The following is a 23385-nucleotide window of genomic DNA, read 5'->3' on the forward strand; positions in this document are numbered from 1 at the left end:
TCAGCCATTGGGACCGAGAGAGATAGAGAGAGAGAGAGAGAGACAGAGGTGGAGATGCCCACTTTTCCTGAAGGTAGGCGCAAAAACAAAAGAGGGAGCGGAGGTGGGAGATACCTCCAGCCGGAGGGGCTCCCTCCCTCCCTCTCTCTCTCTTGGTCCCAATGGCTGAAGAGAAAGTCAGGAGAAGAGGCGACTTTTGGTGCACACTCTGGGGTCTTCAGACACACCTCCGGACCCAAAGCGGGCCAGGCGCGGCGGCTCCGCCCCTTGGCCCACCCGCGGATTGAGAAGAGGAGAGGAGGCGGGTGGAGCGCCGGGGGATCGGGAAAGGGAGCCGGTCATGGGGAAGGGATCAAATGCAGAGAACAATTGAGCGCCAGCTCTGCTCATGCACCCGGCGGCCGGGTGGAGCAGGAACGAGAGGGGCTAGGCGAGGCTCAAGGTCCCGGCCCCTTTGGGAAGAGGATCGCCTGGCAGCGAGGCAAGAAAGCCGAGGCTCCCCCCGGACTGCTAGGACTGTTGTGAGCTGAGCGAGCGCTCCTCAAGTGGCAGTCGAGGGGCATTTACAGAGGCGCCTCTGCGCCCCTGGCAAAAAAAAGTGTTCTGCGACTGCTTACTTCGCATAATGGACGAGCCGCCCCTGTATGGCAGTGGGGACTCATATAAACCAGTTCAAATCAGATAATTCTGGGACTTAGGGCAGTGTAGATCCAGCCTCAATCTACATCTTTTGCAGTATCTTGTGATGGAGACTTTTTGTGCTGTGGAAAAGCTCAGACAGGCAGTAAAAAGATTCAAATTAATCCTCTATATTTATCTGACATGTCTGCAGCCTGTATGGCATTTCATTAGAGAACAGTAAATTTATTTAAAGAATGACATTTAAAAACCCATTACAACTAATTGTAAAAAATCATGCGCCATTAAACTTGGTTACCCTGTATCCAGTCTATCTATATTACAGATCACTATTACCGTTTAAATCAATATACTTCTGTCATTTGATAATGAATATGGTTTCATTTAAACCATACCTAGAAACCACGATTTTATCTTCGAAAACACAATTATAAAGTCAAGCAAAGTAAACAATGATATCTCATTCTTGCTGCAATATCCTTCTAGGAGCGAAAACAACACATGCGTGCAATTACTTCCTGAACTTCCTGACTGTGAGAGCCGTGGAACTCTCTGCCCCGGAGTGTGGTGGAGGCTCCTTCTTTGGAAGCTTAGAAACAGAGGCTGGATGGCCATCTGTCAGGGGTTATTTGAATGCAATATTCCTGCTTCTTGGCAGAATGGGGTTGGACTGGATGGCCCATGAGGTCTCTTCCAACTCTTTGATTCTATGATTCTATGATTCTAATTAAAAAAGAAATCACGGAAAGGAGCCTAAAACGGCAGCACATCTTGACCCGAGATCATTAATGAATTCTTGTATTTGAAACTGACTCACTAAAAGGAAGAAGTTGCTGACATTAGCTTTGTAGACTTAAGCCTACTACATCTCAAGAGCATATGGTACCAACCTCTTTCTCGCCTCAAAGACACTACAAGGTCCCCTTTGCTTCCTGATCCAAGATAACATGACCATGTTGCTGAATTCATTGTCAAATAGACAGTATTTCTGATTTATATATGGCTGATCACCCAGTGGATGATGATGATGATAACAATAACAATAATAATAATTGCACAGGCTCTGGCATAAACCAGTCCAGATGGTCCTATTGGTCATTGGCACACTGGTTGCCGTGCCAAAAGATCTCAGCCGGCATTTGGAAACAATAAACATTGACAAAATCACGATCTGTCAACTGCAAAAGGCCACCTGACTTGGATCTGCATGCATCGTTCGAAAATACATCACACAGTTCTAGACGCTTGGGTAGTGTTCGACTTGTGATTTTGTGATACGAAATCCAGCATAGAGATCTCGTTTGCTGTGACATACTCTGCTTTTGTGTCAGTAAAATAACAACAACAACAACAACAGTGCAAGGGCAGGTTGTGATGGGTTGACGGTTTTCATATTTCAATCATAGGTGATCCCAAATAATAAATAATAATTTATTTATCATATCAGAAGCGAATCCCAGAAGCTGGCCACTTGGAGTGCCTCTGGTGTTGCTGCAAAAAGGTCTTCCATTGTGCATGTGGCAGGGCTCAGGTTGCATTGCAGCAGGTGGTCTGTGGTTTACTCTTCCCTACACTCATGGACTCCAACTTTTGGTCCCATTTCTTAAGGTTGGCTTTGCACCTCATGGTGCCGGAGCACAGTTTGTTCAGTGCCTTCCAAGTCATCCAGTCTTCCGTTTGCCCAGGAGGGAGTCTCTCATTGGGTATCAGCCACTGATTGAAGCTCTGGGTTTGAGCCTGCCACTTTTGGACTCTCGCTTGCTGAGGTGTTCCAGCGAGTGTCTCTGTAGATCTTAGAAAACTATTTCTTGATTTATTATTATTATTATTATTATTATTATTATTATTATTACTTTATTTGTACCCCGCTAGCATCTCCCGAGGGACTCGATGCAGCTTACATAGGCCAAGGCCTCATAACACAATACAACAATACAATACCCAAAGCAAATTAAAACAGTTAAGTAGAATGAACAACAACAATAACAATGCATAAAAACAAGACACTATAAAACTGGGCTGGGCTGGGGTACTGGGTACAAGGTTAAAAGTGCTGATGTGGCAGGAGGTATGAAGGATTATAGCATAGGTGCAGTGTGCGGTGTGTAGTGGACTTAGTTCTACTAAAGTGCTTCTAGGATTTGGTACTGGGGGGTTCCTAATCTGAAAAGGCACATCGGAACAGCCAGGTTTTCAAGTTCTTTCGGAAGACTGCCAATGAAGGGGCCTGTCTGAGGTCCCTTGGGAGGGCGTTCCAGAGTTGGGGGCCACCACAGAAAAGGCCCTGTCTTGAGTCCCCACCAAGCGCGCTTGCGACGCAGGCGGGATCACGAGCAGGGCCTCTCCAGATGACCAAAGAGAACATGTGGGTTCGTAGATGGAGATGCGGTCACGCAGGTAGGGTGGTCCCAAACCGTTCAGGGCTTTGTAGGTGAGCACCTGCACCTTAATATGATTTAAGGCATTGGTGTGCTGGCTGATATCTAAACAGGGGGTGGACTGGAGATGTCACTGTCTTGGTCTTTTCATTATTGGCTGCTACTTCCCAGCAGATATCAGGTGGTGCAATACTGGCTAAACAGTACAATTTCTCCAGTAGTGTAGGGCGTAGACATTCTGTGATAATGTGGCATGACTCATTAAGAACCACATCCACTATTTTAGCATTGTGAGATGTATTCTACACTGGGCTGCATACTCAGCAGCAGAGTAGTAAAGTGCAAGGGCAGATGTCTTCACTGTGTCTGGTTGTGATCCCCAGGTTGTGCCAGTCAGCTTTTGTATGATATTCTTTCTAGCACCAGTTTTTTGCTTGATATTCAAGCAGTACTTCTTGTAAGTCAGAGTGTGGTCCAGAGTGCCTCTCAGGTATTTGTGTGTGCTGCGATGCTCCAATGGGATTCCTTCCCAGGTCATCCTCAGAGCTCGAGATGCTTGTCTGTTCTTAAGGTGAAAAGCACACGTCTATTTATTTATATTCTGCTCTATCTCCCCAAGGGGATTCAGGGCAGATTACAGAACACATATACAAGAAACACTATTATACAATAAACAAGGACAGACAATACATAAACAGAGGTAAAGGCTTTCCCCATCTTTTTCCATTTCCATCTGGAGGCTGTGCTTGACTCCGGTCATGGGAGGGGTGGGGGGAAGGGGTGCTGTCACTCAATCTTCTGTGCCAAGGAGCTTTGTTGATGTCCACCCAATTGAATCACCAGTACGTCCTTATGGGCGCCTTTCATTACGTCCCTGCTTAAAGTGTTATCTATTTATCTACTCACATTTCTGTATTCGATCTGCTAGGTGAGCAGAAGCTAGGGCTGATGGTGGGTACTCACCCCAACCTGGATTTGAACTGCCAACCTTTTGATCGCCAGGATTTTCTGCAGCTTAGCGGTTTAAGCTGCTGTGCTAAGCCCAGCCTCATTATTGTTATCATTTCTGAGTAAGGATTTGCAGGCACCGTAGTCCAACCAAACTGACTTTAAAGATAGACATGTGATTGCCTTCCTCTGAAATTGAGAGTCACATGACCTTTGCTCAGGAATTACTCACTTTTTCAAGTCTATGGATTCCTCATTTTCTACTTTCTTCTGGACACTTTCCTCTAACATTTTCCCATAATGGTTGATGATGGGCAACATCTGAAAAACACACCATATGAAGAGTATCAATTCATGAAGTTGGCAGTGGAAGTGAGTGTTATAGATTCCATGGATTGCCAAAAGAACAAATAGAGGAAAACATCAAGTCTGAACATTTCCCATATGCCAAAATGACTGTGAAGTTGATAGGAACTTTAGAAGGGTCTACCCCAGGAGGAGAGACCCTGCGCCCCCACCAAAGAGGGATCGCTACATTGGTGAGCAAAGAGAAGCCTAATTTTAAGCAATTTATTTTCCCTAAGTTCCCAAAACGAATCTCATCAAAGTTGAAGAAAGTGCCACCGAGGTTTATTAGCGATTCAGCTGAAAAGAATGCAAAGCCGTGATCATTCGTCAAGCAGAGCATGTGGTTACAGAAATAAATGCCATTTTTATAGAAAATACAGAATTGTGAGTTTCAAAATTCCCGCTCACCCCTCTCGCCCAGCTCGAAGGGGATTGGCTGACGCACAAACAGCTAGGAGGAGGCTTGGCCGTCCTCCGCGCGCCTGGGCCAATCAGGAGGCTTCTGCCGCCTTGACGCTCCAGCGAATCAGAAGGGAGGGAGGCGGGACAAAGGGATACAATGCATTCTTGAGTGGATTATGGAGTTTAATGTCCTGGAGGTTTAATGAGTCCGGAACCGGCCTGCCAGAAAAACCAAGGCTATTGTCTTAAGATGGGTCTGCAATAAGCATTGATCACTTAATCCGAGTTTTCCCCTTGCAATCAGATAAGGCACAAAGGGGAAGACTTTGGTGAATGTCTTTAGTGGAGAGATTTAAAAGAAATATGGGTTGGGGGAAAAAGGGCTTTCTGAAGGTCATCCCCCCTCCCCCCCATTGTTATATGATTAAAAAGTCTGCCAAGAGAAAATCCTCTTGATGGCCCAACTCTGAAGTCAAGTCCTTTGTTATTGTCCATGCAAGAAATGTCCTAAGATAAGGGGCTTTCATGATCGCAGATTGCTTTTTCAGAGGCAGGGCAACTTCCTTATGTAATTCCTCAAGGAGAGGGAAAGGGGACAACAAGGGTCAGGGCAAGGTTAGATGCATGAGGGGGAAATATAGAAAAACAGGAGAAAATATGAAAATACAGACATCATAATACAGAGAGTAAACCCAACTACCCTCCCCCAGTGTCCATAGTTCATATTATTCATAGGAAGGTCCATAAAGGGAAATATATCCACGAGGGGGAAAGAGAGTCCTTGTTTGTGAGGTAGGGGACCATCAGGAGCCCAGGTGTGTCTCAGATTTTCAGTAATAAATCGGTTACTTTCTGCTGTAAACATATGAACATAGGGCATAAAGCCTTGATTAAATGATACACACCAATCTGACCAAGGCTTAACCCTTATTATCCAGTCTGGTGTCCTTGCCCTTAGCAAAACTATAAGTTACTATCTCTAATTGGGGGGGGGGGGGGGGTGTCATGTTAGACATCAACTGCACTAAGGTCCCTTCTACACTGCCATATTAAATCCAGATTATCTGCTTTGAACTGGATTATATGGCAGTGTAGACTCATATAATCCAGTTCAAAGCAGATAATGTGGATTATTTGCTACATGGCAGTGTAGACTCACATAATCCAGTTCAAAGCAGATAATGTGGATTATCTGCTTTGATAATAATATGGATTACATGGAAATGTAGACTCACATAATCCAGTTCAAAGCAAATAATGTGGATTATCTGCTTTGAGAATAATCCAGATTACATGGCAGTGTAGACTCATATAATCTAGTTCAAAGCAGATAACGTGGGTTATCTGCTTTGATAATAATCTGGATTATATGACAGTGTAGACTCTCACAATCCAGTTCAAAGCAGATAATGTGGAAAATCTGATTATACTCGATTTTGTGAGGCTATGCTTCCATATAATCTGGATTACTATCAAAGCAGATAATCCACATGGAAATGTTCATGGAAATGTCGACTCATATAATCCAGTTCAAAGCAGATAATGTAGATTATCTGCTTTGATAATAATATGGATTACATGGAAATGTAGACTCACATAATCCAGTTCAAAGCAGATAATGTGGGTTATCAGTTTTGACAATAATCTGGATTAGATGGCAGTGTAGACTCACAGTTCAAAGCAGATAATGTCGATTATCTGCTTTGATAGTAATCCGGATTATATGGAAGCTTAGACTCATATAATCTAGTTGAAAGCGGATAATGTGGATTATCTGCTTTGGTAATAATCTGGATTATATGGCAGTGTAGAAGGGGCCTGAGACTGTTGCACTTTAGACATCTCATGAGATGATCTGATTCAATGAGAAAGACAATAATGCTTAGTAAAAGGGAAGATAGTCGGAAATGAGGACGGGCACACAACAAGAAGATTGAGTCAGTGGAGGAGTCTATGGCTCTACATATGCGTCTACACTGCCATATAATCCAGTTCAAAGCAGATAATCTGGATTTTATCTGGAAGATGGAGTTTATGACTTTTTTTGGCCGACAGGATCTTAGCGGAGCTGTTGATGACTGGCCAAAATGACTAAATGGAGGCTTTGATAAAACTCTTTGGGCATCTCATGAGATGACATGGTTCATTGGGCAAGGTGATCATGCTCAGTAAAGTGGAAGGTGGCATCACAAGGAGATTGAGTCAATTAAGGAGCCTACAGACTCCAAGTGTTTCAATCCAATGATGGTTGTACATCAAAGCCAACTTGATGGCAAATAACAGTAACAATGCTGGCCGCATCCATGGCTTACTTCTTTCAGCCTCCCGCTAGTGAAGTTTGGAGACAGGACGGTGCGGATCCTCTTCCAGTGTTCATCTCGAGTTATGGCTATTGAAGTATCCAGCTCTCCATTCAGCCCAAAGTCCTACAAAAGCCGAGTCAAAAAGAAAACAATAAGGGGTGTCAGTTGCATCTATTATTCTCCTCCTTTTTAAAAATCCAGAACATCTTTTTGCCATATATGTGAGGGTTGAATGAAAAGTAATGCCTCCACCTTCATTACTTGGGTTTGGATGGGAATATTTTAATAAATCAAACACAGAAATAATTCTTAGAATGTGCTCTTTAACTACCACTATGCACTTTTCCACATAATCTCCAGACAATTGGATACATTTCTGCCAATGATGAACAAGTTTCTGAAGTCGTCATGGAAGAAGTCGACACTCTGTTTCTTCAACCAGTATCTCACAGTTCTCTCAACGTCTTCATCAGAAGCAGAATGATGTGCTCACAGATCTTCTTTCATTATCGGGAACAGATAGAAGTCAGACGGTGCTAAATCTGGACTGTATGGAGGATGCTGTACGGTGGTGAGATCCAGTCTCTGAAGTTTCAATCTGTGCGCTTTCATTTCAGGCGTCAGCATCCTGGGTACCCATCATGCACAGATCTTCCAATAGCCAAGCAAAGCAATAATGTGACCCGCACGCTCTTGTGAAATGCCAATTATACTTGAAATTTTTGAGTGATATGACGATCATCCTGAATCAATCCTTTTGCTTGTGAAACTCGGTGGTTGCTGTCACAGGACATCCAACTCTTTGTCACGCAAGTCAGATGTTCCCACCTCAACATCTTTAAACTTACTTGCCCAACGACGCACAGTACTCACATCAACCCAATCCCCATAAACAGCTTGCACTCTCTGATGAATCTCCTTTGGGATGACACCTTCTGCTGTCAAGAATTCAATGACTGCACATTGCTTAAGTCGCATTGACCGACCACCTGCGAAGCGTTCCATACTTTGAACTTTAACAACACAACCATTCAATGCTAAGGCTTCCTGACAAAATGGAACTGTAGAGGAGAGTCTACTGAACAAGCCAGTATCTATCGCATACCAGTACTGCCATCTGTTGAGGAGTTACGAAGATGGAGGCATTACTTTTCATTCAACCCTTGCACTATGCAGGGTTCCATACTTCGCACTTTAACAACACAACCGTTCAATGCTAAGACTTTCCACCAAAATAGAACTGTAGAGGAGAGTCTACTGAACATACCAGTCGCATACCAGTACTGCCACCCGTTGAGGTGTTACGAAGGTGGAGGCATTACTTTTCATTCAACCCTTGTATTATGCAGAGTTCGCACTTTACTTCGCACTTTAACAACACAACCGTTCAATGCTAAGACTTCCCACCAAAATGGAATTGTAGAGGAGAGTCTACTGAACAAGCCAGTACCTGTTGCATACCAGTACTGTCATCTGTTGAAGAGTTACGAAGATGGAGGCATTACTTTTCATTCAACCCTTGTACTATGCAGGGTTCCATACTTCGCACTTTAACAACACAACCGTTCAATGCTAAGACTTTCCACCAAAATAGAACTGTAGAGGAGAGTCTACTGAACATACCAGTCGCATACCAGTACTGCCACCCGTTGAGGTGTTACGAAGGTGGAGGCATTACTTTTCATTCAACCCTTGTATTATGCGGAGTTCGCACTTTACTTCGCACTTTAACAACACAACCGTTCAATGCTAAGACTTCCCACCAAAATGGAATTGTAGAGGAGAGTCTACTGAACAAGCCAGTACCTGTCGCATACCAGTACTGTCATTTATTGAGGAGTTACAAAGGTGGAGGCATTACTTTTCATTCAACCCTCGTATTTTTAAATGCATACTCATCCTTAAAATGGGAGCTTGGTTATCAAAGGAAACCTCCTTGTAGATACTTACCCGGCGGTTGGTGAAATGGGTGTAGAAATGTTTCACTAAGATTACTTTAATGATGGCAGGGTCCAAAATAGCCATCACTGGCTGGCGGCCATCAAATAGTCTAAGGGCCAAAAGAAAGAAGAAGAAAAGTGTCTTTGTAATTCTTGGTTGGATGTATAATGCAACAGTTTGTAGAAAGCATCTGGGATGCAACCCCTTATCTTCAGCTGCAACATGACTAGTGGTTCTCAGGCTTCATCTACATAGTTCAGTGCAATTTGCAACTGCATTGAACTGCATTATACGCAACTACATTGGCCACAGAATGCATTCCAAACTACATTAAACTCAGTATGTTCAAACACCTGGTCTTCCCCTGACAGATGGCCATCCAGCCTCTGTTTAAAAGCCTCCAAAGAAGGAGCCTCCATCACACCCCGGGGCAGAGAGTTCCACTGCTGAACAGCTCTCACAGTCAGGAAGTTCTTCCTCATGTTCAGATGGAATCTCCTTTCTTGTAGTTTGAAGCCATTGTTCCATTGTGTCCTAGTCTCCAGGGAAGCAGAAAGGAAGCTTGCTCCCTCCTCCCTATTACTTCCTCTCACATATTTATACATGGCTATCATCTCTCCTCTCACCCTTCTCTTCTTTAGGCTAAACGTGCCCAGCTCTTTCAGCTGAGGGCTTGTTCTCCAGACCATAATCACTTCGTCCAATGCTCAGATTTTCAGAGCTGAAGTCCAAAAACGCAGACAACTTATGTCTGAGGACCAAGGTATGAATAAGTTAAAAAGTTATTTAAAAAGAATACAATATGTCCCTTCCTTACATCTGAATAAATGTTTCAAAGATGGGAAGTTATGGGCAAGATCCAAACTCAGCCATGCTTAGAGTAGAATCATAGGATCCTTGAGTTGGAAGAGACCTTGAGGGTCATCCAGTCCAACCCCCTGCCAAGAAGCAGGAAAATTGCATTCCAAAAGGAGTAGACCCATACAGAAATCAAAAGTGAGTCACAACTGACTTGAGTCTAACTTGCCCAGGTAAAGTCTAAGAGTCTAGAGATGCCAAGGAATAGGCTTTTGCACAGATTCGGAGTAGTTGGGTTGCTTTGGCCAATTTGTTCGGCTTGGTCAGATGGCCATAACAGCAAGGGCCCAACTGTCACATTTTTCATCCGTTATGGGACCACATGGCAGCCAATCACGGATCCTCCTCCCCTATTCAGCATCATGCGGTGCCCAAAGAGGCTGCCACGTGCTACTCACATGGGATTTCCCTGTGAGCCCTGCCTGTTGAAGAATGCCATCATGTGTCTTATGAAAGCTGACTAAATCCGGTTGCTGAAACCCAGGCTCCCTTGAAAGGAAGAAAGGAAAGGGTCCCAGGAAGGATGCTTCCTTAAACCAGTTGCTGAAACCCAGGCTCCCTTGAAGAGAAGAAAGGAAAGGGTATCAGGAAGGATGCTTCCTTAAACCAGTTGCTGAAACCCAGGCCCCCTTGAAGAGAAGAAATGAAAGGGTTCCAGGAAGGATGATTCCTTAAACTAGTTGCTTAAACCCAGTTGCTGAAACCCAGGCTTCCTTGATGGAAAGAAAAGAAAGGGACCCAGGAAGGATGCTTCCTTAAACCAGTTGCTGAAACCCAGGCCCCCTTGAAGAGAAGAAATGAAAGGGTTCCAGGAAGGATGATTCCTTAAACTAGTTGCTTAAACCCAGTTGCTGAAACCCAGGCTTCCTTGATGGAAAGAAAAGAAAGGGACCCAGGAAGGATGCTTCCTTAAACCAGTTGCTGAAACCCAGGCCCCCTTGAAGAGAAGAAATGAAAGGGTTCCAGGAAGGATGATTCCTTAAACTAGTTGCTTAAACCCAGTTGCTGAAACCCAGGCTTCCTTGATGGAAAGAAAAGAAAGGGACCCAGGAAGGATGCTTCCTTAAACCAGTTGCTGAAACCCAGGCTCCCTTGAAGGGAAGAAAGGAAAGGGTCCCAGGAAGGATGCTTCCTTAAATCAGTTGCTGAAACCCAGGCTTCCTTGAAGGGAAAAAAGGAAAGGGTCCCAGGAAGGATGCTTCCTTAAATCAGTTGCTGAAACCCAGGCTCCCTTGAAGGGAAGAAAGGGAAGGGTCCCAGGAAGGATGCTTCCTTAAACCAGTTGCTAAAACCCAGGCTTCCTTGATGGAAAGAAAAGAAAGGGTCCCAGGAAGGATGCTTCCTTAAATCAGTTGCTGAAACCCAGGCTTCCTTGATGGAAAGAAAAGAAAGGGACCCAGGAAGGATGCTTCCTTAAACCAGTTGCTGAAACCCAGGCCCCCTTGAAGAGAAGAAATGAAAGGGTTCCAGGAAGGATGATTCCTTAAACTAGTTGCTTAAACCCAGTTGCTGAAACCCAGGCTTCCTTGATGGAAAGAAAAGAAAGGGACCCAGGAAGGATGCTTCCTTAAACCAGTTGCTGAAACCCAGGCTCCCTTGAAGGGAAGAAAGGAAAGGGTCCCAGGAAGGATGCTTCCTTAAATCAGTTGCTGAAACCCAGGCTTCCTTGAAGGGAAAAAAGGAAAGGGTCCCAGGAAGGATGCTTCCTTAAATCAGTTGCTGAAACCCAGGCTCCCTTGAAGGGAAGAAAGGGAAGGGTCCCAGGAAGGATGCTTCCTTAAACCAGTTGCTAAAACCCAGGCTTCCTTGATGGAAAGAAAAGAAAGGGTCCCAGGAAGGATGCTTCCTTAAATCAGTTGCTGAAACCCAGGCTTCCTTGATGGAAAGAAAAGAAAGGGACCCAGGAAGGATGCTTCCTTAAACCAGTTGCTGAAACCCAGGCTCCCTTGAAGGGAAGAAAGGAAAGGGTCCCAGGAAGGATGCTTCCTTAAATCAGTTGCTGAAACCCAGGCTTCCTTGAAGGGAAAAAAGGAAAGGGTCCCAGGAAGGATGCTTCCTTAAATCAGTTGCTGAAACCCAGGCTCCCTTGAAGGGAAGAAAGGGAAGGGTCCCAGGAAGGATGCTTCCTTAAACCAGTTGCTAAAACCCAGGCTTCCTTGATGGAAAGAAAAGAAAGGGTCCCAGGAAGGATGCTTCCTTAAATCAGTTGCTGAAACCCAGGCTTCCTTGATGGAAAGAAAAGAAAGGGACCCAGGAAGGATGCTTCCTTAAACCAGTTGCTGAAACCCAGGCCCCCTTGAAGAGAAGAAATGAAAGGGTTCCAGGAAGGATGATTCCTTAAACTAGTTGCTTAAACCCAGTTGCTGAAACCCAGGCTTCCTTGATGGAAAGAAAAGAAAGGGACCCAGGAAGGATGCTTCCTTAAACCAGTTGCTGAAACCCAGGCTCCCTTGAAGGGAAGAAAGGAAAGGGTCCCAGGAAGGATGCTTCCTTAAACCAGTTGCTAAAACCCAGGCTTCCTTGATGGAAAGAAAAGAAAGGGTCCCAGGAAGGATGCTTCCTTAAATCAGTTGCTGAAACCCAGGCTTCCTTGATGGAAAGAAAAGAAAGGGTCCCAGGAAGGATGCTTCCTTAAATCAGTTGCTGAAACCCAGGCTTCCTTGAAGGGAAGAAAGGAAAGGGTCCCAGGAAGAATGATTACTTAAACCAGTTGCTGAAACCCAGTTACTAAAACCCAGGCTTCCTTGGTGGAAAGAAAAGAAAGGGTCCCAGGAAGGATGCTTCCTTAACTCAGTTGCTGCAACCCAGGCTTCTTTAAAGGGAAAAAAAGAAAAATGTCCCAGGAAGGATGTTTCTTTAAACCAATTGCTGAAACCCAGGCTTCCTTGAAGAAAGGAAAGGGTCCCAGGAAGGATGCTTCCTTAAACCAGTTGCTGAAACCCAGGCTCCCTTGAAAAGAAAAAAGGAAAGGGTTCCAGGAAAAGAAAGGGGAGCCTCGGTAAGTTTCCCATTGCTGCCAATGGGCTGGTTCTAGCTGTATTTTTCGGCTGCAGATCGAAAATGGCTATCCGGCTACCCACCTGTTTTTGGGAGGTGTGTGAAAATGGGTTCGGGGGTCTACCAGAATCCAGACAGCAGAAACGGGTCGAGGTTCAGCTAAAATGCACAAGCCTACTGAGGAATAAGATGTCTGATAGTTGGGAGTGTGATCAAGGAGATAAATAATGGGGGGCTTCACAGACAGGGAAGAATGGAGAGGAAACCAAGCCAGGCAAACTAATCTAGGGCTGTAACCACTCTGCCGACCCTCTGTCCCTTTTTGTGGAAGACTCACCCCCAGATTTTACCATACTTCTCATGGGATTGCTGGTCGAAGTTGTTTACTCCCTGCCAAAACAAAAGAGACATCAGAAAAGCAAGGAGAGAAAAGACTCTGCAAAACAAATGTATATTCCATCTCTTTGCAGCCTCCACTGTTCAGCTGCATTTTGCTGATCCTCACATTAATATCCCTGGATACTCACTATTCGTTGTTCGCGAAGAGTGCCAATGAAAGGCAAAGGTCTTGGCCCAGGGATCCCCAGCTTCTTAAAAAAATTGTAGGGCCATATCCCGTATCTGGAAAGGCAAAGGGGATGAGAGAGATTAGTACAACACTCAAGCTTAATTGAGAACTGTTTCAGCACTTGGGACTCCATTTGTAGCACAAGGGATGGAAATGGGAGAAGGAGAGAGCAACGAGGACATTGTAAAACTGGGATAACTGTAGATTATTTGGAACTGTCATCGCAAAATTGGTGAAGTTGATAGGAACTTTAGAAGGGTCTACCCCAGGAGGAGAGACCCTGCGCCTCCACCAAAGAGGGATCGCTACATTGGTGAGCAAAGGGAAGCCTAATTTTAAGTAATTTATTTTCCCTAAGTTCTCAAAAGGAATCTCACCAAAGTTGGAGAAAGTGCCACCGAGGTTTATTAGCGATTCAGCTGAAAAGGATGCAAAGCCGCGATCAGTCTTCAAGCAGAGAATGTGGTTACAGAAATAAAGGCCATTTTTATAGAAAATACAGAGTTGTGAGTTTCAAAATTCCCACTCCCCCCTCTCACCCAGCTCAAAGGGGATTGGTTGATGCACAAACAGCTGGGAGGAGGCTTGGCCGTCCCCCATGCGTCAGGGCCAATCACAGGGCTTTTGCGGTGTGCCAGAGCCAATCAGGAGGCTCCTGCTGCCTAACGCTCCAGGGAATCAGAAGGGAGGGAGGCGGGATGAAGGGAGACAATGCATTCTTGAGTGGATTATGGAGTTGCAATGTCCTGAAGCTTATTGAGTCCAGATCCGGCCTGCCAGAGAAGCTAACTTTATTGTCTTGAGAGGGGTCTGCGATAAGCATTGATTACTTAATCCAGGTTTTCCTCTTACGATCAGATAGGGCACAAAGGGGAAGTCTTTGGTGAATGTTTTTAGTGGAGAGATTTGAAAGAACAAACGGCTTGGAGGAAAAGAGGACTTTCCAAAGGTCATTTCCCCCCCATTGTTATATGATTAAAAAGTCTGCCAAATGGAAATCCTCCAGGTGGCCCAACTCCGAAGTCAAAAAGATTTCCTTTGTTATTTTCCATGCAAGAAATGTCCTAAGATAAGGGTTTTTTCATGATTGCTGATTGCTTTTCCAGAGGCAGGGCAGCTTCCTTGTAGATTTCCCCCAAGGAGAGGAGAAGGGCGCAAAAGGGTCAGGGCCAGGTCAAATACATGAAGGGAAATATAGAAATACAGGAGAAAATATGAAAATATAGAAATCATAATACAGAGAGTAAACCCAACTACCCTCCCCCAGTGTCCATAGTTCATATTATTCATAGGAAGGTCCATAAAGGGAAATATATCCATGAGGGGGAAAGAGAGTCCCTTGTTTGTGAGGTGGGGGACCATCAGGAGCCCAGGTGTGTCTCAGATGGAAAAAGTCAAATACTTTTGTGGCATGATTTTAAGTAATAAATTGGTTACCTTCTGCTATAAACATATGAAAATAGGGCATAAAGCCTCGATTAAAATGATACACGCCAAATTGACCAAGGCTTAACCCTTATTTTCCAGCCTGGTGTCCTTGCCCTTAGCAAAACTATAAGTTACTATCTCTTATGGGGGGGAGGGTGGTCATGTTCGACTTCATTGGGACAGTTGCAATACTGTGCATCGTTACTCATATGACAACTTGTTTTAGCAAAAAGGGAATGAGAGAAAAGAGTGGGTTAGAAGTGGAAGGTGCCCATAAAAATCCCATGCCATGGAAGATCCTATTAAAGCAGCCACAGGACTTAGGCAGAAGGAAACTCAGCATGGTTGGGTTGTTGTGAGTTTTCCAGGCTTTATGGCCATGTTCCAGAAGCATTCCCTCCTGACGCTTCGCCTGTTGTGAGGTCTGTTGGAAACTAGAAAAAATGGGTTTATATATCTGTGGAATGTCCAGGGTGGGAAAAAAAACTCTTGTCTTTTTTAGGTAAGTGTGAATGTTTCAATTGGCCAACTTGATTAGCATGGCCTAGCAGTTTCAAGGTGTGGCTTCTTACTGCCTGGCAGAATCCTTTGTTGGGAGGTGGCCCTGATTAGCTGGCGATTGAAATCCACAACCATGTGGACAATTTCAACAGAAAGGGGAAAAATACATGAAAATGAACAAAATCTGGCTACCAGTATTTAAAAAACCCTCTAAAATCATAACAGTAAATAAAGAACAACACTCAAAAACAGGGGAATTCCAGACAAATAACAATCAGGGTCAGCTAATCCCCTCCCAACAAAGAAAAAATGAAATGCAAAGATACAGAATGGGGGACAGTGCCTGGCTCGAGAGCAGGACGTGTGAAAAAGATCTTGGAGTCCTCATGGACAGGAAGTTAAACATGAGCCAACAATGTGATGTGGCGGCAAAAAAAGCAAATGGGATTGTGGCCTGCATCAAGAGGAGCATAGTGTCTAGATCTAGGGAAGTCATGCTCCCCATGCTCAATTCCGCTTTGGTTTGACCACACCTGGAATACTGTGTCCAATTCTGGGCACCACAATTCAAGAGGGATATTGACAAGCTGGAATGTGTCCAGAGGAGGGCGACTCAAATGATCAAGGGTCTGGAGAACAAGCCCTATGAGGAGCGGCTTAAGGAGCTGGGCATGTTTAGCCTGAAGAAGAGAAGGCTGAGAGGAGATATGATGAGGGCCATGTATAAATATGTGAGAGGAAGCCACAGGGTGGAGGAGGGAGCAAGCTTGTTTTCTGCTTCCCTGGAGACTGGGACGCAAGGGAACAATGGCTTCAAACTACAAGAAAGGAGATTCCATCTAAACATGAGGAAGAACTTCCTGACTGAGAGAGCCGTTCAGCAGTGGAACTCTCTGCCCCGGAGTGTGGTGGAGACTCTTTCTTTGGAAGCTTTTAAACAGAGGGTGGAAAGCCGCTCCTTTGGAAATCTGTCAGGGGTGATTTGAATGCAATATTCCTGCTTCTTGGCAGAATGGGGTTGGACTGGATGGCCCAGGAGGTCTCTTCCAACTCTTTGATTCTATGAAAGGATTCCTCCAGCAGTAAGAAGCCAGACCTTGAAACTGCTAAGCCATTCAACGCTATCCAAGGTGGCGAATTGCAACTTTCACACTTGCCTCAAACAGACAAGAGTTCTTTCTCCCACTCTGGACAACATTCCATGGATATATAAGAGAAATGTCAGGAGAGAATGCTTCTGGAACATGCCCAGACAGCCCAAAAAACTCACAACTCAGTGATTCCAGCCACAAAGCCTTCGACAATACATCAGCATGGTTTTTCTGTCTTGTAAACATGTTTTAATATTTGGATCTATTTGCAGCAGACGCTGGTCCTTCTCGGATGTATAAGCAACAGTCAAAATGATATCTTCCAGGTCCTTCCCTCTATAAAGACATTGCTTCCTCCAGTGTCCACCCCAGACATACTTACAGCATGAACAGGGCCACAAGGACACCAATGAGGAGCCACTTTTCCGACAAATAGCTGAGGAAGAAGTCCATCTTGTGTCGCGCTCTGTGGAAACTTTCCTTCTCTCTCCACCGCCTTTCTCGGCCTTTCTATTTTTAATGTTATTTAGCAATCTGAGATGAACTTTGCTTGGATGGCAGCCGCTCCTTTGGAAATCACGTGGAACAGACTGGAGGGCTTTGTTTGACTTTTTTCCTAATATTAACAGGAACTGGCAAATGACAGCAAGGCTAAGCTTGGAAGCAGAGTTGGCGGCACTTTCGTTTTTACACTGGGACATTGTGCTTGGGAATAAACAAACAAACAAACACACACATAGAGAGACAGAGAAAGAACAGCTCTTGGCTTTACTCCACTGTGTGCAAGAGAGCTGCGAAGCAGGGATTCTATAAACTGGAGCTCCAAGAAGTAACTTTTCCAAAGCCTGGGAATTCATAAGGAACAGATCCAGTATTAAGTTCTTGTGGGTTTTTTCAGGCTATATGGCCATGTTCTAGAGGCATTTCTCCTGACATTTCGCCTGCACCTATGGCAAGCATCCTCAGAGGTAGTGAGGTCTGTTGGAACTAGGAAAAAAGGGTTTCTATATCTGTGGAATGACCAGAGTGGGACAAAGGACTCTTGTCTGCTGGAGCTCGGTGTGAATGTTTAAACTGACCACCTTGATTAGCATTTGATTGTCTGGAAATGCCTGGAGCAATCTTTTGCTGAAAGGAAACAAACAAAGACATCTAATCACCTCTCCACAGATATATAAACCCATTTTCCTAGTTCCAACATACCTCACTACCTCTGAGGATGCTTGCCATAAATGCAGGCGAAACGTCAGGAAAGAATGCCTCTAGAACATGGCCATATAGCCTGAAAAAACCTAAAACAACCTTGGCACAAATACTCAATATGCCCAAGTGGTAACACTGGTGGAGTTTGGGGAAAATAGACCTTGACCTTTGGGAGTTGTAGTTGCTGGGATTTATAGTTCACCTACAATCAAAGAGCATTCTGAACTTCACCAATGATGGAATTAAACCAAACTTGATGCACAGAACTCCCATGACCAGCAGAAAATACTGGGTTTGGTGGGCATTGATCTTGAGTTTGGGAGTTGTAGTTCACCTACATCCAGAGAGCACTGTGGGCTCAAACAATGATGGATCTGGAGCAAACTTGGCACAAATACTCAATATGCCCAAGTGGTAACACTGGTGGAGTTTTTTCGGGCTATATGGCCATGTTCTAGAGGCATTTCTCCTGATGTTTCACCTGCATCTATGGCAAGCAGCCTCAGAGGTGAGGTCTGTTGGAACTGGGAAAAAGGGTTTATATATCTGTGGAATGACCAGGGTGAGACAAAGAACTCCTGTCAGTTGGGCTAGGTGTGAATCTTTCAACTGACCACCTTGATTAGCATACAATGGGCTGACTGTGCCTGGAGCAAACTCTTCTTGAGAGGTAATTAGATGTCCCTGCCTGTTTCCTCTCTGCTGTTTTTGCTGTTGCAGTTTTAGAATTTTTTAATACTGGTAGCCAGATCTTGTTCATTTTCATGGTTTCCTCCTTTCTGTTGAAATTGTCCACATGCTTGTGGATTTCAATGGCTTCTCTGTGTAGTCTGACATGGTGGTTGTTGGAGTGGTCCAGCATTTCTGTGTTCTCAAATAATCTGCTGTGTCCAGGCTGGTTCCTCAGGTGCTCTGCTATGGCTGACTTCTCTGGTTGAAGTAGTCTGCAGTGCCTTTCATGTTCCTTGATTCGTATCTGGGCATTACTGCGTTTGGTGGTCCCTCTGTAGACTTGTCCACAGCTGCATGGTATACGGTAGACTCCTGCAGAAGTGAGAGGATCCCTCTTGTCCTTTGCTGAAGGTAGCATTTGTTGGATTTTCTTCGTAGGTCTGTAGGTGGTTCGTATGTTGTGTTTCCTCATCAACTTCCCTATGCGGTCAGTGTTCCCTTGATGTATGGCAAGAACACTTTTCCTCTGGGTGGATCTTCATCTTGACTCTCGTGGCTTGTTCTCGATGGTCTTGCAGCTCTTCTGATGCCTGAGGTGGAGTCTCCATTGGCCTGGAGAGCCCAGTTGAGGTGGTTCAGTTCATCTTGGAGGAGGTGGGCTTCGCAGATTCTTTTTGCATGGTCTGCCAAGGCTTTAATGGTGCTTCTTTTTTGACTTGGGTGATGGTTGGAAAAAAAACCCACAAGAACTTAGTGATTCCAGCCATGAAAACCTCCAACAACACAGATCCAGTATTGTTTCTCAACCTGGGGGGAGGGACCCCGGGGGGGGGGGATCGTGAGGGAGTTTCAGAGGGGTCGCCAAAGACCATCAGAAAACATATATTTCTGATGGTCTTATGAACCCCTTTGGCAGAGAAGGCTGAAGATCTCTCCGCCTGTCCTTCTCTTCCTTTTTGGAAACAGACAACAAATCCTCCCACCAAAAGCTCTCTTGCACTGTGATTGGCCAACCTCTCAGCCGAGGGGAGGGCTGTTTCTGAGACTCCAAGCGAGGAGGAGAGAGCAGGCGTGCTCGGTGCATAGTGAATATGTGCGGGAGAGGGAGAGCGTACAAGGTTGGGGTTCTGTGTGGGAAGTCTAGCCCAATTCCATGCTTAATGGGATTCAACCCATTATGCAAAGTAAGCATTTGCAGTATAGTTGATTTTGCCCAGGGGTGCTCTTGAGGCGCTCTTGGGGGAAAATAGATCTTGACATATGCGAGTTGTAGTTACTTAGATGTATAGTTCATCCTTCCTCTCACATGTATAAATATGTGAGAGGAAGCCACAGAGAGGAGGGAGCAAGCTTGTTTTCTGCTTCCTTGGAGACTAGGACGCGGAACAATGGCTTCAAACTACAAGAGAGGAGATTCCATCTGAACATTAGGAAGAACTTCCTGACTGTGAGAGCCATTCAGCAGTGGAACTCTCTGCCCTGGAGTGTGGTGGAGGCTCCTTCTTTGGAAGCTTTGAAACAGAGGCTGGATGGCCATCTGTCAGGGGTGATTTGAATGCAATATTCCTGCTTCTTGGCAGAATGGGGTTGGACTGGATGGCCCATGAGGTCTCTTCCAACTCTTTGATTCTATGATTCTATCTACAATCAAAGAGCATTCTGAACTCCACCAATGATGGAATAGAACCAAATATGGCACAAAGAACTCTCACAACGAACAGAAAATATATAGCAGTGATTGGTTGGGGGAGGGGGGGGGGCGCCAAAATACTGTTTGCTTACCGTTGAAAATTACCTAGGGCCACCTCTGTTCACAATGCTCTTTGGTTGTAGATGAACTGTAAATCGCAGCAACTACAACTCCCAAATGTCAAGGTCTATTTTCCCCAAACTCCACCAGTGTTCCCATTTGGGCATATTGAGGATTCGTGCCAAGTTTGGTCCAGAGCCATCATTGTTTCAGTCCACAGTGCTCCCTGGATGTAGGTGAACTACAACTCCAAAACTCAAGGTCAATGCCCACCAAACCCTTCCAGGATTTCCTCTTGGTCATAGGAGCTGCAAGGCCATTCAGTGCTAATCAAGGAGGCCAATTGCAACATTCCCACTTGCCTCCAAAAGGTAAGACTTATTTCTCCCATACTGGACATCATTCTATAGATATATAAACCCAATTTTCCTAGTTTCCAACAGAACTCACAACCTCTGAAAATACCTGCCATAAATGTGGGCAAAACATCAGGAGAAAATGCTTCTGGAACATGGCCAGACAACCCGGAAAATTCACAGCAACTCAATCTGGATTTTATTAGTGGATTTTAATTTGCATTTTGACTCTGTATATCTTGTATGGTTTTTAAAATATTGCTTTATCTCTTGTTTTAATGATCTATTCCACCTCGAGCTACAAAGAGAGGCGGGTAATACATTCAAAAAAAATCTTGAGTTTAACACATGTCTCTGAAACTAAATTTAAGGTGCATTGTTTTCATTTCATCCAATAATCTCCATGTGTGCATTAGGAGAAGGTCATTTTCAAAAAGAAGCATAATAAAACATTATTTTTCTCACTTCGTGATACAATTTAATTAAAAAGACATGTACTTATTGGCATTCTTTCTTGAATATTGATCTCACACAAGCTTAATCTGAAGGAAATAAGCCTGCTATTCCACCCAGGGGTATCTGGATATAGGCGAGCTCTTGAACTCAGTAGGGCTTATCTGTAAGGAGTAGACTTCTGCATGGATTTGGATTGGTTGGTTTCCTCCGGCTAAATTGGGCTGTTTGGCTTGGTCCGGTAGCCAACCGCCATGCTTTTTTTTTTGCCCGAATCGCGGCTACTTCCTCTCCCATTTGGCTAGAAGGAATGGGGATACCACATCACCTTGTTTGTCTCCTGAATCTGTATAACGACCCAGTAGCAACAGTAAGAACTGACCACGGAACAACAGACTGGTTCAAGATTGGGAAAGGCGCATGTCAGGGTTGTATCCTCTCACCCAACCTATTCAACTTGTGTGCAGAACACGTCATGTGATGTGCGGGGTTTGACGAATCCAAGATTGGAGTAGAACTTGCTGGAAGAAACATTAACAGCCTTATATATGCAGATGATACCACTTTGATGGCCGAAAGCAAGGAGGAGCTGAGAAGTCTTCTAACCAAGGTGAAAGAAGAAAGCGCAAAAGCTGGGTTGCAATTAAACATCAAAAAACCCAGATTATATCAACAAGACTGATTGATAACTGGCAAACAAAGGGAGATAATCTGGCCCTCCAACAGTTTGAGGGACTGTGACCTGGCCCTCTGTTTAAAAAGTTTGTGGATCCCTGATCTAGTTGCTTTTTCAGCGGCGAACCAAAAACAGCGGATCGGCAGTGAGCCCGTTTTTAGGAGCCTCGCAAAAATGGATATGGGGGCGGGAGGGCGGGGGCTCCTGAAATTCGGCCAGCAGAAATGGATTGAGGTTCAACCAAAATGCATCTGCTTAGTAAGTAGATGTGTGTAGGATTGAATTGCAAGACTGTGCTTGTGTACAAGTCGAAATATTTTTTAACAACAATGGACCCTCCAAACCTTGTAGTTCTCTAATTTTTTTATCCATGGGCTAGCTGTATCCATCACGAGTTGCTGTGGCCAACCTTCCCTCCCTCTTTATCTCCTCCTTTCTTTTTCTCCTTCGTTCCTTCCTTCCTTCCTTCCTTCCTTCCTTCTTTCCTTCCTTCCATTTTTTCTTTCATTCTCTCCTCCCACCCTTCCTTCTTTCCTTTCTTCCTTCTCTTCCTTTTCCCTCCTTCCCTTTTTTCTTTACTTCTCTCCTTCCTTCCTTCCTTCCTTCCTTCCTTCCTTCCTTCCTTCCTTCATCTTTCCTTCCTTCCTTCCTTCCTTCCTTCCTTCCTTCCTTCTCTTCCTATTCCCTTCCTTCCCTTTTTTCTTTCACTTTCTCCTTCCTTCCTTCCTTCCTTCTTTCCTTCCTTCCATTTTTTCTTTCATTCTCTCCTCCCACCCTTCCTTCTTTCCTTTCTTTCTTCTCTTCCTTTTCCCTCCTTCCCTTTTTTCTTTACTTCTCTCCTTCCTTCCTTCCTTCCTTCCTTCCTTCCTTCCTTCCTTCCTTCCTTCCTTCATCTTTCATTCTCTCCTTCCTTCCTTCCTTCCTTCCTTCCTTCCTTCCTTCCTTCTCTTCCTATTCCCTTCCTTCCCTTTTTTCTTTCACTTTCTCCTTCCTTCCTTCCTTCCTTCCTTCCTTCCTTCCTTCTTTCCTTCCTTCCTTCCATTTTTTCTTTCATTCTCTCCTCCCACCCTTCCTTCTTTCCTTTCTTCCTTCTCTTCCTTTTCCCTCCTTCCCTTTTTTCTTTACTTCTCTCCTTCCTTCCTTCCTTCCTTCCTTCCTTCCTTCCTTCCTTCCTTCATCTTTCATTCTCTCCTTCCCTCCTTCCTTCCTTCCTTCCTTCCTTCTTTCCTTCCTTCATCTTTCATTCTCTCCTTCCTTCCTTCCTTCCTTCCTTCCTTCCTTCCTTCTCTTCCTATTCCCTTCCTTCCCTTTTTTCTTTCACTTTCTCCTTCCTTCCTTCCTTCCTTCCTTCCTTCCTTCCTTCCTTCCTTCCTTCCTTCTCTTCATCTTCCCTTTCTTCCCTCCTCCTATTCTTTCCCTTCTTCTTTCTCCCCTTTCTTCCTTCTCTACCTTTTCTTGGACTGCAACTCCCAGCAGTCTACCTATCTTTCTCTATCTAGATAAGACAATCTTATCTATCTGGAGGATTGCTGAGAGTTGCAGTCCAGGAATAGGAAATTGGAAATATCCAGGGATTGGGAGGCTCTCAAAGAAATCCAAGGAGAAGAAAGCTTTGCGTCTTGGAAGCAGTGCATTTGGATCATTCTCTTCTCTTAAAGGGCCTGGTCTAGGGGATGCTGGGAGCTGTAGTCCGAAAGACAATGTGAATATGCTATTGTGTGTTTTGTTTGCCGGGGGAGTTGTTTTGCGCATGCGCTGCAGTGTCTTTTTGCTTTTTGGCTTTTTAAGTCCCTTCTGCTGTGTTTCTCAGTCTTTTTATGAGTGATGGTCACTCATTGGCCTGATAGGTGTCTCATGTCCAACGTTTGTGTCA

General features: G+C 44.7%; 1 protein-coding gene across 1 annotated transcript in view; it reads right to left on the reverse strand.

Moving 5' to 3' along the window:
* Nucleotides 1-16974, reverse strand: part of LOC132782169 (cytochrome P450 3A9-like) — a 32384-nt gene extending 15410 nt beyond the window's left edge. The window contains exons 1-6 of the mRNA XM_067462046.1: nucleotides 16785-16974; nucleotides 13342-13435; nucleotides 13152-13204; nucleotides 8969-9068; nucleotides 7028-7141; nucleotides 4198-4286 (exon numbers count right to left, since the gene is read on the reverse strand). Of these exons, the coding sequence (XP_067318147.1) occupies nucleotides 4198-4286; nucleotides 7028-7141; nucleotides 8969-9068; nucleotides 13152-13204; nucleotides 13342-13435; nucleotides 16785-16855 (521 nt within the window). The 5' untranslated portion in view covers nucleotides 16856-16974. The remainder of the gene's footprint in view (nucleotides 1-4197; nucleotides 4287-7027; nucleotides 7142-8968; nucleotides 9069-13151; nucleotides 13205-13341; nucleotides 13436-16784) is intronic.
* Nucleotides 16975-23385: the final 6411 nt, after the last annotated feature.

This window comes from Anolis sagrei, chromosome Y, assembly GCF_037176765.1.
Source record: "Anolis sagrei isolate rAnoSag1 chromosome Y, rAnoSag1.mat, whole genome shotgun sequence".
In the NCBI taxonomy this organism is placed as follows: domain Eukaryota; kingdom Metazoa; phylum Chordata; class Lepidosauria; order Squamata; family Dactyloidae; genus Anolis; species Anolis sagrei.